The sequence below is a fragment of the Salvelinus namaycush genome, chromosome 33, assembly GCF_016432855.1.
Source record: "Salvelinus namaycush isolate Seneca chromosome 33, SaNama_1.0, whole genome shotgun sequence".
NCBI lineage: Eukaryota > Metazoa > Chordata > Actinopteri > Salmoniformes > Salmonidae > Salvelinus > Salvelinus namaycush.
Genome location: NC_052339.1, coordinates 16,711,976 through 16,730,232, shown reverse-complemented (window position 1 = coordinate 16,730,232; position 18,257 = coordinate 16,711,976). Strand labels below are relative to the sequence as shown.

The 18,257-nt window shown below is 41.8% G+C and overlaps 1 protein-coding gene across 3 annotated transcripts; it reads right to left on the bottom strand.

Moving 5' to 3' along the window:
* Nucleotides 1-612: 612 nt before the first annotated feature.
* Nucleotides 613-17,546, bottom strand: LOC120027760 (U2 snRNP-associated SURP domain containing). 3 transcript variants are annotated; one of them, XM_038972779.1, is made up of 25 exons: nucleotides 17,492-17,546; nucleotides 16,409-16,507; nucleotides 15,836-15,947; nucleotides 15,481-15,614; nucleotides 15,295-15,365; nucleotides 14,621-14,712; nucleotides 11,022-11,057; nucleotides 10,839-10,921; nucleotides 10,498-10,663; nucleotides 8,964-9,175; nucleotides 8,527-8,570; nucleotides 6,828-6,932; nucleotides 6,601-6,667; nucleotides 5,913-6,079; nucleotides 5,516-5,678; nucleotides 5,050-5,129; nucleotides 4,791-4,878; nucleotides 4,375-4,515; nucleotides 3,778-4,039; nucleotides 3,516-3,602; nucleotides 3,187-3,386; nucleotides 2,839-2,949; nucleotides 2,300-2,424; nucleotides 1,787-1,996; nucleotides 613-1,518 (listed from the first exon to the last, which is right to left on the bottom strand). In XM_038972779.1, the coding sequence occupies exons 1-25, from the start codon at nucleotides 17,534-17,536 to the stop codon at nucleotides 1,380-1,382; spliced, it is 3,039 nt and encodes a 1,012-aa protein (XP_038828707.1). In that variant the 5' UTR covers nucleotides 17,537-17,546; the 3' UTR covers nucleotides 613-1,379. The 3 variants fall into 3 exon arrangements, with proteins under 3 accessions (XP_038828707.1, XP_038828708.1, XP_038828709.1); XM_038972780.1 differs by lacking the exon at nucleotides 11,022-11,057; XM_038972781.1 differs by lacking the exons at nucleotides 8,964-9,175; nucleotides 10,498-10,663; nucleotides 10,839-10,921; ... (5 more) ...; nucleotides 16,409-16,507; nucleotides 17,492-17,546 and having other exon boundaries at nucleotides 7,793-8,826.
* Nucleotides 17,547-18,257: the final 711 nt, after the last annotated feature.

Below are 18,257 nucleotides of genomic sequence, written 5' to 3'. Positions count from 1 at the left end.
TGTTCTTTCTCACTACAAATAGTGAGCGATATGTTAGATGAATTACAGTTGTCGGAACCCCAGAGAGAGAGCGAGTGAGAGATAATGTGTAAGCGATCCCTTTCATAACACATTATACATCTATTATTTCCCAGAAACACGTCAGAGGGACTGAGGATTGATGGCTTGCCTTCTGTGCTCGAGACGTTGATGTAGGCAAACTTCAAAGATAAACATACAAATGAATGACAAAATACAGGATTTTCAGAAGTCTCTAGATATCTGAACTATAAAGCTTCTTACTGACATCTAGTGGATATGTAGTATAATAAAAAAAAGTATGTGTTTTAGTGGCTAGTAAAAGTTCTGTAGCAATACTCATGATATCCCTGTTTGCTCAAGTGTAAGCAAAGTAGATAATATTTATACAATTTACTTGTTGACCATGGCAACTTATCAAGACATCTAACCCCTCAGAGTTCAACGTGATTGAGTGTCCATATATCCACCATAGTCGAACCACTGACAGGTCTAGGGTCTCTACACCCAGCATGGAGTGAACTCAATGCACTGTGATCATAATTTCAAACGTTCAAATGGTTGTTATTGCTTTAAAGATTTGTGTAGTCTAAGTTACAATAAACATATAGTACGTTTATTTCTACAAAGGACAATCTCACCATGACACATTTGAAACAGTTGGGGTTCTATATTTTCAGTATTGTCACGTACAGTTCAGAGCCGCAAATGTTTTCTAGTTTCCCTCCGTCTCCACCACAGCTTGACAACTGTGAAAACGTAGGACTCACTACCATTACAGCCATGTGTTAAATAAATACCAGTGCTTAACAGATCTGGGCAGCGTTCATTAGGTACCAAATGGAGGAAAATGGACTGAAACAACAGGGGGAGGACTTCCAGGGCTTGTCTGAAGCTTTCATTTTGGATTTACAATGCAAAAAGTTTAACAAGATAATATAATGAATCATATTTATTAATTGTGAACTACAAAAAAGAAAACTACAGCATGGAAATAAGACTAGTCATCTTCACACTGGGTACAGGTGTGGTCTACCACGAGGATGAATCCCATTGGGCGGCGGGGGGAGTGGACAGGACACTTATTTATTTACAATATAAAACAGCTTCGCTGGATCCATTTAGACCCAACATGGCAACCCGGAAGGATCCATTTAGAGTAGACCCTACATGGCAACATTGCTCGATCCATTGAGTCTCAACATGGCAACCTGTGCATAACCATTTCTCATCTTAATCATCCTCTTCTTCACAGGAACATTCAGGCAGGGAACTGAGCTGCCACTGTTCATTCTTTTATTTATACATCACAGCAGAGGGATGGAGAGGGAGGAGGTTCAGAACGAGGGGTGGGTGATTTGTCAGTGTTTACTCTTCTTTGATTTCTTGTGGGACCGGTGTGGGGACCGTGATTTTGAACGGGATTTTTTTGTGGATTTCTTGGGTGTTCTGGAGCGTGACCTCCGGGACCGTTTGGGCGTGCGGGATAACGAGGGAGACCTGGGGGAGAGAAAACACAGACTGGACAGTCAGAGGGACACCAGGACAACCAAACTGCAATGGTCTTGGGGAAGTTACAGGAAGTTAGCCCACCACAAAGACTATGTCAATCAAATACAAATCCACTTAAGTTTATTTCCCTCTCCAATGTTAAGAGAAGATCGGCACTATTCTCAAAACAGTGGAGCCAGAAAGGCCAGGGACAGTATAATAAAGTATAGAAATGTTACTTTTAGAATGTTTTAAACACATCTAGATGATTTAGTACCTTTTAGAGGACTTCTTGATGATGGTGGTTCGAGGGGAGTCTTTGTGGGAGGAGCGGGATCGTGATGACCCTACGTCCTTGGAGTAGAGGCGTTCTGACCTCTCAGAGCGGGGGGATGGGGAGCGCACCCGTCTACTGCTGCTCCGTGGGGGGCTGCCGGGTGAGCCGCTGTGGCGCCGTTTCCTAGCAACCACAGGAGACAGGCCACGCCTGTCAGAGACGACATCGGCGGATTAAATATATTTTTTTGTCAGCGATGATGTTACAACGGTCTACGCTTGTTTTTATTAGGTGAATCCCGTTGATACATGAATCTATTTTTAAAGGAGCCCTAAACTGCCCCTGTATTTCAAGGGTGCATGAACTTTAAACCTGATCATGAGTTGGAGTCCTTTGTTTAAGTCATTTCCTAGGATCCCATTTAGACAGCTCTACCAGAGTTTCCCCCTGTTATCCAACCACACACAGCCATCATGTCTCTAATGAATGCGTCACAATGTATGAGGGACTAACCTGTCTTTCCTGGTCGGAGTAGACTCCTCCTTCTCCTTCTTGATGTCTTTAGAGCGAGCTTCGCTTTTCTCCTTGTCCTTTTTCTCCCTCTCTTTCTCTCGTTCCAGTTTCTCCTTTTCTTTTTCCTGCAAAAGAAAAAGACAAGGCGCCAACTTTATATTATTGAATGTAAACCAACATTATATTATTGAATGTAAACCAACATTATCCAAATTCACTTAATTTTTTGTTATTTCGCTACAATAGTCCACTCAGTAACAACATCCACTGTATTCAAGGTAGTTGTGTGATATCAAATACCTTAATATAAACTGAAGTTTATAGCTTAAAAACATTTTCAAGAGGATACTTTAGATATTGAGGTAAACAGCAATGACCGTATTTCATCAGATAAACAGCATGGTTCCACATATCGTACCGTCTGTAACAGCTGAATATAAAAGGTCAATAGCAATGACCTTAATGAATCTAATGTTGGAAAACAATAGTACAGGCCCCATGTTCCTCCAGGAACCAAGAGGACAGTCAGTATGTAATACCTTCTGTAAGAGTTTCTCTCTGTAGTTTTCCACCTGCTCTTGGAGACTCTGGCCAGACTTCTTGGGCCTTTTCCCAGACTCCAACTCATCCTGGAACTTCATCACTTTGACCTGGAAGAAAATAATAATATAATAAAACAAATATGTTAAAATTTAGATGTAAATACGACAGGATCAACTTTCAGGGTGTGGCCATTGAACAAGCGAAGTAAACCAAACTTCTTTGAACCAATTTAGCCCAAAGAAATAAAAATATACAAACAACTCAGAGCTGTGCTTGTTTATTTTCAGACGTCTAAATAACCTGTTGTGTACTTTGTGATTCCAGTAAAATGCTGACTAGTTTACCTCTATTTCCCGGAGCTTGGTGCGTCTGTCCTCATTCATCTCAGAGTGCTTGGTCTTGGAGTCCAAGTCGTCTCTGATGGGGTTGGGGTAACTCGGAGGCTCTTCTGACCGGGAACTCTTGGTGTCCTCATCATCACTGTCATCCTCGTCCTTCTTCTCCTCTGGCTGCTCAAAGATCTCCCATTTAGAGGTGGTCACGGCTGAGGAGGAGACAGAGAATTAGGACAGAATCGTAGCTTGATAGAAACTAACCATAGAAACAGGTCTAGGACACTTTAAAGTGGAATCCTAGCTTGGTAGAAACTAGCTGTAGTTGTGGTCTCACTCACCCTGTGCTTCTAGCTCAGACTCGTCCACTGCTTCCCATTTTGAAGGTGCTACTTTAAAGGATGCTGCTTTGGCCGCAGCATGATCCACTATAGACAAGGAGAACAAGGTTAGAAAAATGTCCTCCAATTCTAAGGTCAGGGTTAGTCAATAGACTGTTGACAAGGTACGGAAACAAATATGTTAGGGTCATTTGGGGGAAGAAGTATCCCTTTAATAATTCCTGTGAGGATGTGGTAGTATAGAGGTCATAAGGCCACTCACAGGGCACTCCGTCTATGTCCTCCTCCAGGGCCTTGATGGGCACTCCGTCCAGATCATCCATCCCCAGCGGGGCTCCGTCAAGGGGGGCAGAGCCTAGGGGGGCAGAGCCTAGGGAGGCTCCGTCCACCATGGTCCCTCCATCCAGCCCTATAGGGACCCCATCCACGTCCTCCAGAGAGGCCCCGTCCATATCCTCCCCGATGGGGGCCCCGTCGATGTCCTCTGCTGGCTCAGGCTGGGCCAGGTGTTCAACTGATGGTTTCTGTTGAAAGGAGAAGTGGAGTGGTTTAGGAATATATATATACATATATTCAGAAAATAAGCTTCCAACATGTATTAGGGCAGTAGTGCTGCGTGGGAAATGTTACACTTTGTCAACATGATCAAATCACAACATTCTCAAACCTTCAGACAACATTTTCAATCCATGACACATGTTCAAACGATGACAACATTCTCCAACCATCACACAACATTCTCCAATCAACACACACCATTTACAAATCATCACACATTTTCAACTCATTATCTAACAACAAGGTTAGGTAGCAGCATCAGGAGAAAGACCGGAAAAGAAAAGGGAGTATGCTAGCTGACCTCTACTGTGATGGGAGCGGGAGCCTCCTTATCAGCTGATAGGTTGACTAGACCCAGGAAGATGTTCTGCAGCTTGATGAGGAAGGGATCTGGGTACACGGCCCAGTCCTCCCACGCACGGAAACACGACATCACTCGTTGCTGTTGGACAAGAGGATATACAACATTAGACAGGTGAAACGGTAATACCCTGTCCAGAAGCAATCCCTAGCCCCTAAACACAAAGCATCTCGGAGCAGGCGTGCTGATTCAGGATCAGTTTAGCCTTTTAGACCATAATTACTATGATTGTATGGACGGATCCTAGATCAGGACTTCTACTCAGATGCTTTGTGAAATAATTGTGTATTTCTTAAAGATAGGGGTAGGTATCATGATTCAAATTGTGATCGGAAAATGTATACAATTGAATATACCTTAAAGTTCTCAGACTGCAGGTGACCCTGTATCGTCTTGTACGTTGCATTGAGGTCTGAGAAGACCTGGCAAAGCTTGGTCTCAAAGCTGTGTCAGGGACAAATTTAACATATTCACTTATGCAGGAAAACATCTTTAATAATGCAAATAATGTATACTGAAAAGTTACGCAATCCATGAACAAGCAGGGTCCTCTACACCCAGTCAGTCAGTCACAAGCAAACATCACAACCCCTGAACCCAAACTCGACTACTTACTATTTTCTGTAGTACGATGCATTGGCTACTTTAGCGGATGAGTTGTACAGCACATCAGAGACAAGATATAACCGTGCAATCTGAAAAACAAGGAATTATTTTCAGACAGTCAAACAAACTGGCCAGTCCTCCCTGATAGAACGGAATAACTGAATAATTAATAAAAATAATTTATTTGACTGCACATTTACACGTGCCACTCAAAGCTCTTTCCAAAACCAAATAACACAAGGCAAAACCGGCTACGAAAGCAACAAACTCAAGAGAAGGTAAAAGATAAGTAGCAGGTTTTGTTAAGTTTTGGACTGTGATACAATACAATACTTTTTATTTATTGGCCATTTACATGGAAATTCCTTTTGTGAGGTCAGCACAAAAACAATACACTATATACATGCAATACAACATGGAAGAAAGAAAGTTCTCTATAGAACATAGTATGGCACTTGTTTTCTATCTTATTTACCTTCTTGGGGAGTGGTGTCTTGAGGATGGAGAGGGACTCTGTGACACACTCTACGATCTCCTCAGCAGCCTCGGCGTGCAGGAGACAGAACAGCATGGCTTCGGCTATGTCCCCCTTTCTAGGAGTCAGAGCCCTCAACATCTCCTCCAGCTGATCACGCTCTCTGGAGGGAGGGGTGATAAGAAAGAAGAGGAGTTGAGCATAGATAATGTTAAAAGTAAAAGTTAGTAACCTTGGCCCAACAGGAGCCCATCTGTTTCTGTAATGTGAGGCAGCTTCATGTACAAGTACAACCCTCTGGACAGGATGCTAGTCTATCGCAGAGACTTGAGAGTGTTTAGGTGACAGTAACCATAAGCTAATACCATGGTAATGAAATTATAAACAGGGAACATACTCTTCTTTTAAGCAGCCTTTCTTCCCAGGCTCCTCCTCTTCCTCCTCAGGCCCCTCCCCCTCCTCAAAGTTGCCGTGCAGGTAGGGATTGAGGGGAGGAGGGCGCCACAGTGAGCCGTTCTTGAACATGCGGAAGTCGTCCGTCCGCCATTTTGTTGGTGCTTCTCCCTGTGGGGACAAGTTATTATGTCATTCACATTAGACAACTTTCTTATTCTCTAACGAGGACATTTTTTTTTTTAAATTTAACTAGGCAAGTCGGTTAAGAACAAATTTGTATTCACAATGACGGGCTACCCCAGCCAAACCCGGACAACGCTAGGCCAATTGTGCGCCTATGGGACTCCCAATCACAACCAGATGTGATGCAGCCTGGATTCGAACCAGGTACTGCAGGGACGCCTCTTGCACTGAGATGCAGTGTCCACTGCGCCACTCGGGAGCCCCATTGTCATGTGTTCAGGCTATCAAATAGCAGCATGTCAACAATGCATTCACAGACCCCCCCTTCTAAATGTGACAATATTAAGAGGACAGACGTGTTTGATCTATACTGCTTTCAACCTAACCAGTCACGAGAGGGGACAGATAACAGAGGTGATAAAGAAGAAGTAAAAAAAGGGAGGATAAAATTGGTCTAAGAATGTGATGCAGGAGAAGATGCCAGACAATGGCTGGTCCATACTGACCTGTAGTATGGAGTAGAGTTTCCAGCGGTAGTACACGTGTGCTGGGCTCTGGTTCTCAAACAGAAACCTGGCCAACAGAGGCAACACAATGACAGTCAACTTGTTGTACTACAATACATTGTCAACTGAAAAAGTGATCACACAAACACGTGCACAGACAGAGACAGACAGACAGACGAGAAGATGCAGAGACAGACTGACTGACTGACAGAGACAGACAGACGTACCTGTACATGGGGTTGCTGAGCTCTCGATTCATGATCATGGCTTCGAACATTGGGCCCTCACGCACCACAAACTCGATCATTCGGTGGATGAGAGAGAGCAAATTCCTAGAAGAAAAACACAGTTAAAACAAACGGATTCAGAGCAAGCGACCCTTCTTCTCCCCAAGGCAAAGCCTGTCTGTCTGCTGCCCTGACCTAGTACAGCCTCTGGGCCTAAATACACTATGTAACACAACACACGAAGGTGTAAGACACATGGAACTACTATACTATTTCCTACATTGTGTTTGATAACTACTACTATACTATTTCCTACATTGTGTTTGATAAGCTTAACTAATCTAATGTGTTAAAATGTTTAATTTGTAAGAATGATGGAAGAAACATCTTCCTAAATGTTTCCAACCTTATCATTTCAGAAATGCTAAGAGCACCTAACACCAATTTTAAGATCCATTAGCTGCCTAAAACTAACATTAGTTAGTACTTCTACTAGTTAAAAAAATGGTGTATGGATCTTTGTAAGTCAAGACAATGCTAACTACCATCTCCCCGCAGTACAGAGTATAAGGAAGGGAGGACAGTGAAGCTGGATAAGATAAATCATGTTTGAGAGAGTTTTGAGTGACTCTGTATTGAGTGACGCATCAGCCCATACAGAGCCTGTCAAAGCCAGCCTGACAACTCTTCTTGACTGACTCTCATGAAGAACCAAAGCACTATAGGATTGTTGGCCTAAACAGGCTAAATAACAAAAGGCTCTCTACTGGTCATATGATTCTACTACATAATGATGTATGAATAAACACAAAATGTCCAAATGGGGGGGAATTAGGCCTAAGCTCCTTTGGAACATTTTAGAGCGACCTAATATTGGAGCATGTTGAACAAATTAGCCTAAAGGGGACAACACAACAACAAAGGATGTCTTTCATTTATATGTAGACAACGCAAATCACATTTACCATATAGTATTGGAGCCGATCGTACCAATGCATGGTGGGTAAAATGCTGTATACTTTCCCAATCCATCCCATGATGCTTTCAGGTCCCTCGCTGCCGCAGACAGTTCAACTTGTGCTGCTCACCAAGGCCAATGTCAAAAGGTCACTGAGACTAACGGGAAGTTTGGATTGGAGGTCTGAGCTGGGGCCAGGTGTTGCTGAGCCCGTGATTGGGTGACAGAGGCCAAGGGGGCGTGTCGGTGGGAGTGAGCAATAGTCAGAGTGCAAGACCGGTCTAAACAACCTAATCACAGCCAGCACGGTATGTATGGCATGTGACTGTGTTATGTAGCTAGCATCATAACATGGGTATTATTAGCCTACATGTGACGACTGACAAGTGGTGGTAAAAATTCCTTTGATGTCCTCTATACCGTCAGACGATTAATGGCATGGTGGTCCGTGGACTGTATTGATGTTTGGAGGGAGTGTTGGAATGAATGTGTGAAAGGAAAAACATAGACACTGTGTGGCAGCAGAAAGCTGGGCTGTGGGAATGAGTTTCTTGTAGTCTACTAACAGGAACCTGATGGGGTTATAAGCCTACGTCTGCTTGTCTCAACCATTGCTCACCCATACTGAACGACCCCCCGTAGCATGCAGTGATCCAATTGATCAAACTTTAAAATTGGGGTTTATTCATTATGGGATGTTTTTCTACGTTTTACATCAATTTAAAAAAGAAAAACATGTACCTTTCTGTTGGGATAACCACTTTGACTATGGCTTGCGACAGAGTCTGTATATGAAGTCACATCAGATAATAAACATAGAATATGTGAGTATTGTTAAAAGGCAACAGGTGAAAAATATTAAATGCATTAAAAACTGCATCATATGAAAAAGTACTTTCCTCTACTGCTGTCAGTTTCAGGTCAAATGATTACAGTTCTTAAATTCCCACACAACTTACCACTGCTTCTTTATATACACTAAACACACCTCACAAAATGCTAAATCTAGCATAGTTTGGTCAATAAATGTAAACCCATGACTAGCAGAAGATATGAGCAAAATATTCACTACATGACAAATAGCCTAAACTAGGTCTATGCCTAAGAAATACACATGGTACAACTGACAGGCCTAATACAGTACACAGCAGCATCCCAGACATGACATGGAGAGTTACCTTGTGGAATTCCTCCTTGTTCTTGGGCGGAGGGAGCAGGGCGGCGTTGGGGTTCGTCAGCCTCTCGCAGGGCTGTGCGTTGAAGGGCAGGCCGGAGGGCGGCGGGGGGAGGGTGTGCTCCACCATAGACGGGGGGATGTAGATGGGGTGAGGGGGGATGGGCACGCCTTTACCCCAGCCCAGCTTCATTTCAAAGTTCATGATCATCTTCGCTGGAAACAGTGAAAAAACGTAAAAAACCACAAGCAGCCTATTTGCCTTTTATTACTGTGCATCTCATCTGATCTTACTACCAATTATACTGTATCAGTTGCTGTTTTGAATACACTAAGAATGCCAATACGTCATGTTGATGTTGCAAATAAAATAAAACATTGATGTCCTGTTTGGCCGTCTATAACCAGTTTGTGCTGCTAAATACATTGCCGATGAATAACCAGCCCCTTTCATTACATATACACTACCGTTCAAAAGTTTGGGGTCACTTTGAAATGTCCTTGTTTTTCAAAGAAAAGCACATTTTTTGTCCATAAAATAACATAAAATTGATCAGAAATACGGTGTAGACATTGTTAATGTTGTAAATGACTACTGTAACTGGAAACGGCTGATTTTATTTTATAGAATATCTTCATAGGCAAATTATCAGCAACCATCACTCCTGTGTTCCAATGGCACGTTGTGTTAGCTAATCCAAGTGTATCATTTTAAAAGGCTAATTGATCATTAGAAAACCCCTTTGCAATTATGTTAGCACAGCTGAAAACTGATGTGCTGATTAAAGCAATAAATCTGGCCTTCTTTAGACCAGTTGAGTATCTGGAGGATCATTATTTGTGGGTTCGATTACAGGCTCAAAATGGACAGAAACAGAACTTTCTTCTGAAACTCGTCAGTCTATTCTTGTTCTGAGAAATGATGACTATTCCATGCGAGAAATTGCCAAGAAACTGAACATCTCGTACAACGATGTGTGCTACTCCCTTCACAGAACAGCGCAAACTGCCTCTAACCAGAATAGAAAGAGGAGTGGGAGGCCCCGGTGCACAACTGAGCAAGAGGACAAGTACATTAGAGTGTCTAGTTTGAGAAACAGACGACTCACAAGTCCTCAAATGGCAGCTTCGTTAAATAGTACCTGCAAAACACCCGTCTCAACGTCAACAGTGAGGAGGTGACTCCAGGATGCTAGCCGTTTCCAGCTACAATAGTCATTTACAACATTAGCAATGTCTACACTGTATTTCTGATCAATTTGATGTTATTTAAAAAATGGAAAAAATGTAATTTTCTTTCAAAAACCAGGACATTTCTAAATGATCCCAAACTTTTGAACGGTAGTGTACATGTGATACATGCTGGTGAACTCTACAAGTCTCATGTCCCACAGAGAGAGCAAAAGGAAAGCCCAAGCAGCAGAACAGCTAGACAAAAAACACAAAAACCTTTTGACATTACAACATTATTTGATGTAATGTGAGTAAAGTTTCATTGTGGTCGGTCAGTGGTATGATGATAACTAAGGCTTTAATACCGTTGAGGTTCTTCAGAGCTCTCTCCGCATCCCTCCGGTTCATGAAGGCCACAAAGCCACAGTTCCTCTCCCTGGCCCTCTCTTCATCTGTCCGCGGCCACATGATCTTCACGCTGGCCAGAGGGCCATAGCGCCCAAACTCCTGACACAGCATCTCCTCGTTCATCTACACACAGCAACCGAGGGAGGGAGCGGGGCATGTGGATTTGTTGTTATTGGTGTCATTTTACATTGTAATGTAATATATCAGTAGGATATATGCTATTAATATAGGCAATTAGGCATGTAACATATTGCATAAATAAGCATATAAAACATTCATGAGCCATAAAAAGGTTTACCTGTGGGTTGATGTTTCCGAGATATAAGTTAGTTGTAGAGGGGTCTCCGACGTCATGGGAACCAGGTGCAGCGTCATCCAGAACTGCAGAGAGAGCAGAGTAGAGAAGCCTTTTATAGAATATATAATCTTAGTGAGATGTTAGATATTAAAAGCAAGCCACTGTATAAATTTATCAAATTACCACTGGACGGACGGTTTCTTCTTGAAGAACCATCCACTAAAAAAAGCAGAAAGGCAGTATATAAATGTTGTTTCCAGGCAAAGGAAATGGAGTGGGTGGAGGTTTGAAGCAGTCAGTATGAGAGTTGTAGGAAGGAAGGAAGGGGGCATGTCCAAGAGCCAACGGGTCTTAATGTATTTTAGATAGTCTAACAGTTTCCTAGCCTGAAATCTTAACTGATATCCCAAGAGCGTTGGGCCAGTAACCAAAAGGTTTCTGGATCGAATCCCAGAGCTGACAAGGTAATTTTTGTTTAAATATGTCGTTCTGCCCCTGAACAAGGCAGTTAACACACTGTTCCTCAGTAGGCCGTCATTGTAAATAAGAATTTGTTCTTAACCGACTTGCCTAGTTAAATAAAGGTCACAGAAAAATAAGATGTAATCCTCTGTTTGACCAATTGAAACCGAGCAAATTAGTTTGGATTCCAGACTAGCCTTGCCCTGTCAGTAGTTAATAAGCAGACCAGGGTTTGTTCCCTACAGGGGCAAGTCAAATTCAATGACATTTCCAAGCACTAATATTTATTTTCAAGGAACATCAATTTGTAATAGTTCTTATTTTGCCATTGTTTCTAGTTGCCATCAGATGGCAGTATATCACCACAACCTCATGAGAAAAAAAAATAACTTAATATTCATCAGTACCTTGCAAGTTCTACTTAATAATACATTGTTTCACTACTTATTTACCACATACACTACAGTTCAAAAGTTAGGGGTCACTTAGAAATGTCCTTGTTTTCCATGAAAACATACATATCTATGGCGGTGCCACAGGGTTCAATTCTCAGACCGACTTTCTTCTCTGTATACATCAATGATGTCGATCTTGCTGCTGGTGATTCTCTGATCCACCTCCTCGCAGACGACACCATTCTGTATACTTCTGGCCCTTCTTTGGACACTGTGTTAACTAACCACGAGACGAGCTTCAATGCCATACAACTCTTCTTCCGTTGCCTCCAACGGCTCTTAAATGCAAGTAAAACTAAATGCATACTCTTCAACCGATCGCTGCCAGCACCTGCCCGCCTGTCCAGCATCACTATTCTGGACGGTTCTGACTTAGAATATGTGGACATCTACAAATACCCAGGTGTCTGGCTAGACTGTAAACTCTCCTTCCAGACTCACATAAAGCATCTCCAATCCAAAATGTAATCTAGAATCGGCTTCCTATTTCGCAACAAAGCATCTTTCACTCATGCTGCCAAACATACCCTCGTAAAACTGACTATCCTACCGATCCTTGACTTCAGCGATGTCATTAACAAAATAGCCTCCAACACACTATTCAGCAAATTGGATGCAGTTTATCACAGTGCCATCCGTTTTTGTCACCAAAGCCCCATATACTACCCACCACTGCGACCTGTATGCTCTCGTTGGCTGGCCCTCGCTTCATATTCGTCGCCAAACCCACTGGCTCCAGGTCATCTATAAGTCTTTCTTAGGTAAAGCCCTGCCTTATCTCAGCTCACTGGTCACCATTAGCAGCACCCACCCGTAGCACGCGCTCCAGCAGGTATATTTCATTGGTCACCCCCAAAGCCATTTCTCCTTTGGCCGCCTTTCCTTCCAGTTCTCTGCTGCCAATGACTGGAACGAACTGCAAAAATCACTGAAGCTGGAGACTCACATCTCCCTCACTAACTTTAAGCACCAGCTGTCAGAGCAGCTCACAGATCACTGCACCCCATCTGTAAATAGCCCATCCAACTACCTCATCCCCATACTTTGCACCCCAGTATCTCTACTTGCACATTCATCTTCTGCACATCTATCACTCCAGTGTTTAATTGCTAAATTGTAATTATTTCGCCACTATGACCTACTTATTGCCTTACCTCCCTTATCTTACCTCATTTCCACACTGTATATAGACTTTTTTATTTTGTGTTATTGACTGTATGTTTGTTTATTCCATGTGTTACTCTGTTGTTGTTTGTGTCGCACTGCTTTGCTTTATCTTGGCCAGGCCGCAGTTGCAAATGAGAAATGTTTCTTAACTAGCCTACCTGGTTAAATAAAGGGGAATTAAAATAAAAAACATTTTAAAAATACATGAAATGAGCTGCAAAATGATTAGGAAATAGTGTCAAGACGTTGACAAGGTTATAAATAATGATTTTTTATTGAAATAATAGTGTCCTTCAAACTTTGCTTTCATCACAGAAACCTCCATGTGCAGCAATTACAGCCTTGCAGACCTTTGGAATTCTAGATGTCAATTTGTTGAAGTAATCTGAAGAGATTTCACCCCATGCTTCCTGAAGCACCTCCCACAAGTTGGATTGGCTTGATGGGCACTTCTTACGTACCATACGGTCAAGCTGCTCCCACAACAGCTCAATAGGGTTGAGATCCGGTGACTATGCTGGCCACTCCATTATAGACAGAATAACAGCTGACTGCTTCTTCCCTAATAGTTATTGCATAGTTTGGAGCTGTGCTTTGGGTCATTGTCCTGTTGTAGGAGGAAATGGCATTGCAAAATGGAGTGATAGCCTTCCTTCTTCAAGATCCCTTTTACCCTGTACAAATCTCCCTTTTGAACGGTAGTGTACATGAGTGGTAAGTCAGTACTGATGATTTTGTAATTTGAGTAGTGATGACTAGAGTTTTTGGACATGCCTACTGGTGAACACACATTTCTTATTCGCATCACTACACAATTCCAGCTTAATGACTGTTTTTATTGGGCATTTGGGAATCTACTATTTAATAGCTACGAAAAAGCGTCTTGCTTCCAACTGGCAGCTTTAGTGTCGTCGGTCGGGAGAAGGGCGGGTGGGCTGTGTGTGAGGGAAAACGGCATGTGAACGGCAGGAGCACGGCTGCCGCTTGATAAAGCGGAATATTGCGGGCGCCGATTGGCAAAAACTCTCTGGAGGTTGAATAAGTCACAATATAGAACTGGTGTCAGTGCAGAATGCAGCATTGTGTCTTTCCCCCTTCATGTGGCTCTTCGGTGACGATTCACCCATGCTCACAATGTCAAACTGACGCATGTTTTGCACCTCACACAGTGTGGGTTGATTGGGTCCAGTGATGTAGTGGTAAAAAAAGTTGGTGATCTATACTGAACGGAAATATAAAACGCAACATGTAAAGTGTTGGTTCCATGTTTCCTGAGCTGAAATAAAAGTTCCCAAAAGTGGTCCATATGCACAAAAGGCAGGGTTGAATCTACATCTGCCCGGCATTTTAGCTCTCAATGGGAAGTTAGGTGGCGCCTAATCAGTCAGTTCTGTACCTGCCTGGCTGAGTGGGAGTGTGGGTGGAAAGAGCGAGCTCACCTTGCAACCACAGCACGAAACACTTGAGTAAATAAAACTTGGTAGTATGCCTCGAAATTCATTCGGAAGACCAATAAATATTTAAGATTTTTCATAAACACATTTGATCATGTTCCCCTCTCATTTTAAGTCAAGTACCAACTCACAACTTGAGAAAATATCTGATTTTCAAGGTATTCCAGTACCTGAATTTCAGAGTGCCTTATTGAAGTACTTTAAGCACCTCAAGCACCTGGTGCGAACCCTGGCAGACACTTACATGAGGAGCGTTTTCCCTCCATCCCGGAGAGAGGTTCAAATCGACTGACTCTGCCTTTCATCTTGTGTCTTTCATCCCGCTCTTCCTGTATTCTGGGAGAGACAGAGAATATTAGATTATGCAATCCAGTGCAATGCCAAGTACATCAGCCTGGTCTCAGACTAGACGCAACATAATAAAGGCAAATCCGGGACACTCAAATTAGTATGATATGTTATGTTTGGTTACATAAGAGAAGGCTGCTTAAGGCAAAAGTTGATGGGAGGTCGAATAACGTGAATGTCTAGCAACCCGAAGGTTGCGTATTCAAATCCCATCACGGTCAACTTTAGCAACTTTGCAACTACTTAGCATGTTAGTTAACCATTCCCCTAACCTTAACCCCTTGCCTAACAAATGTTAGCGTTAGCCACCTAACTAATGTTAGCCACAAGATATCATGTGTAAGATATCATACGTTTTGCACATTCGAATAATATAGTAGGAATTACAGTCTGTAAAACACTGTATGAATTGCAATTCATAACATATTCTACGCATTGCAATTCATAACATATTGTACAATTTGCAATTCTTAAGATATTATACTAATTGGAGTGTGTCGGATTTATATTTACTATGTTATGTCTACCCGAGTCCAGGGAGCAAAAGATGAGGGATGTGAAATGACTTACTGTTTAAGTTCTTCCTTAAAGAGCTCTAGATTACTCTTCTTCTTTTCCTTTTCATTTGTTTTCTTCAGTGTCTGAAAGGAAGATAAACAACAAAAAGTATTACTTTTTGTAAGAGGCCGGCAAAAGGACTAGCTATTTGCTTAGTCTAACAACATTAAAATAAATGTTGATTGCGATGATACATACATGTCTTTTATCTAATGTTAAAAACTGCGGAGGGGTTTCCAAAGGCAGGAAGCTGCTTTTCGGTGCTGCTGCTGTTTCGAAGCGTGACTTGGGTTTATACAGCTTGCCCTTCTTGTCATCAGAAGCAGCCTCCTCTGTAGGAAGAAACACAGTACATCAACACAAGTTAGTGTAGTTTCTTACTAGAATGTACAATACAATAGCTTACAACTGTCTATCCATACACAGGGACAACGGAAATTGGTCATTTGACTGCCCAACCCGACTACACAACATATCTAAACATTTAATATCTAGCTAACCATATCCCTGATAATATTGTGCTGTTTATGAAGGTTGACATGGTTCTATTTACCTTTAGTTGCATTAGCAATACCCCCTCGGACGAAGGCCTTGACCTTTCCCTCTCCTCCCTCGAACGCAGCCAGGAACTCTTCATAGATCTCTGCAGCTGCCAGCTCATCCTCCTGTCAAGGACCAGACCAACACCATCTCTCATAAGCCATGTCACAACATCAGGGTCATGTTTACATACTGCTTTACTCATTTCATATGTATATAGTCTGTTCTATTCTACTGTATTTTAGTCAATGCCACTGCGACATTGCTCGTCCTAATATTTATATATTTCTTCATTAAATTATTTTTACTTTAGATTTGTGTGTATTGTTGTGAATTGTTAGATACTACTGCACTAGGAACACAAGTATTTCGCTGCACCCACAATAACATCGGCTAAATATGGGTATATGGCCCCCCCAAAAAACGATTTGATAAGACAACAAAAAAATAATAAGAAACCAATAAGAAATGTATTTTATTTTCCGTTGCAAAACATTTTGTTACTGTGTGCCCTAACGAACACAATGTTCATTTCAAAGGCAAGGTGCATTTGCCACTGCAGTGTAACACTTATATTTAGTCTTACCTTCTTTTTGATTTCCTCTTGTTCCTTCTTGCTTAGGGTCCTCTTACTCACGGCCATTTTTCCAATGCTGAAGGACTTCAACTTGCTCTCCAGCAGCGCCTACAAAATTAAACAATACTTGAATGTCACAGTAACGTTAACGAGTTAGTTACAATATTCAGAAATATAACTTCTGTATTTCCCTTGAGGTTGCTAGCGCGATCTCATTAATAAAGGCATTAGTTTCACTAGCACACTGACCCGTCAAGCAAAGCTGTAAAGCAGCCAAATTAGCTGGCTAATTTACTGGGTATATGCATTAGTCGATTTCCGTTGCAAAACTCCAAAGCGAAAATGTTTTGCAACGAAAACTACCGTTTCTATTGGACAAATACAGGTAGGTCCCTCCCAGTTTCCAATGCTTTATTTGCTTCCTAGAGTAAACGGTTCCCATTGCAAAACGCTTTGCAACGGAATTTGACTAATGAATACACCCTGATGTAGCGGCGACAGCTTGTTGCAATAGTGCGTTAGCTAGCCTATAGCGAACAATTGCTAATTACGGATGTTGTTGAATTGGATATTAGTTTTCCAGTAGCTGTTAGCAGTGAGATAGTTGGCTACCTAGCTAGCAGTCAATAAGCGTACGGTGGGTCCGACTGCTTTTCACGACTGCTTCATAAGGCGGCAAAGCCAAAGGACTCGTGCAGGGTGGAGTTAGCTAACGGTAGCTTGCTAGTAGTGACTGTTCATATTCCACGTTGCGACAACCAAAATCACACACCAACTCAAACATACTAATTAGTTATGTAAACAATTGCAATCCCAGTTACCAGTATACAGCAGCTAGATTAGCCAGTTATGTAAACACATGGCGAAATCATTGCAATGTTTGGGACAGGAAAAATACCGGTGATTGGGGCCTGGCTTAGCTAACGTTAGCGTTAGCTACGTGTTCTTTTCGTACACAATTACTAGTTATAAATGGGAACATATGGCAACAGCTGTACAACGTTCATAACCATAACGTTTATAACTACAATAAACAGTTCTTATAGCATTTAATACCCAATGCATCAAGTAAACATCGATTAATAAATTCACCTTTGCGTTGGCTTTCTGCGTACCACCAGGCGTTCTGTCCGCCATTTTGGTTGTACTATCTCTAATCGATTACCAATTGTTGGATACGTTTTTTCACCTAGTTCAAAATAGTCGAATACAGAAATATGGATGCCAACCGATACGTTTTATTTACAAAGAAAACATAAACCCATTATGATTCAATGGTGGCCGTGTAATAATAAATGTATGGATTAAAAATACTACAACTATTAATCAGCCTAATGCAAATCACATTCGTAATGTTTTTTTTGTTGTGGGGTTGGGGTTTACCCGATATTTCAATAGCCTTACCCAACTGTGTACTATTGATGACCTGTAGATGTATGGCTTTTAATCAGATTTTTCAAGCCAATATTACACAATCAGAATCGGACAACCTGAAAACATGTATTTGTAAAGCGATGCTTAATTTGGTCCACTAGATGGTGCCATTTATAGCATACTCTCTGTGTGATCTGTCTCATTACATGTGTTTCAAGTTTTTATTAGTCGTATGTAAGGTATACATACATAAGTATGTTATATATGTACGGGATACGTCTGGTATACACCTTGTCCTACGAAATGCGTACCTGCAGGTTCCTCATCGACAATGCAACACCAATAAGAACTATTAAAGGATAAGAATACGAACATAAAGTAAATGGCTCCGTATAATAAAATAAACATTTTAGGTGTCTCTCTTGTCGAGATGTGTGTTTTGTCCTATAATTCATGTTTTTTATATTTAATCCCAGCCCCCGTC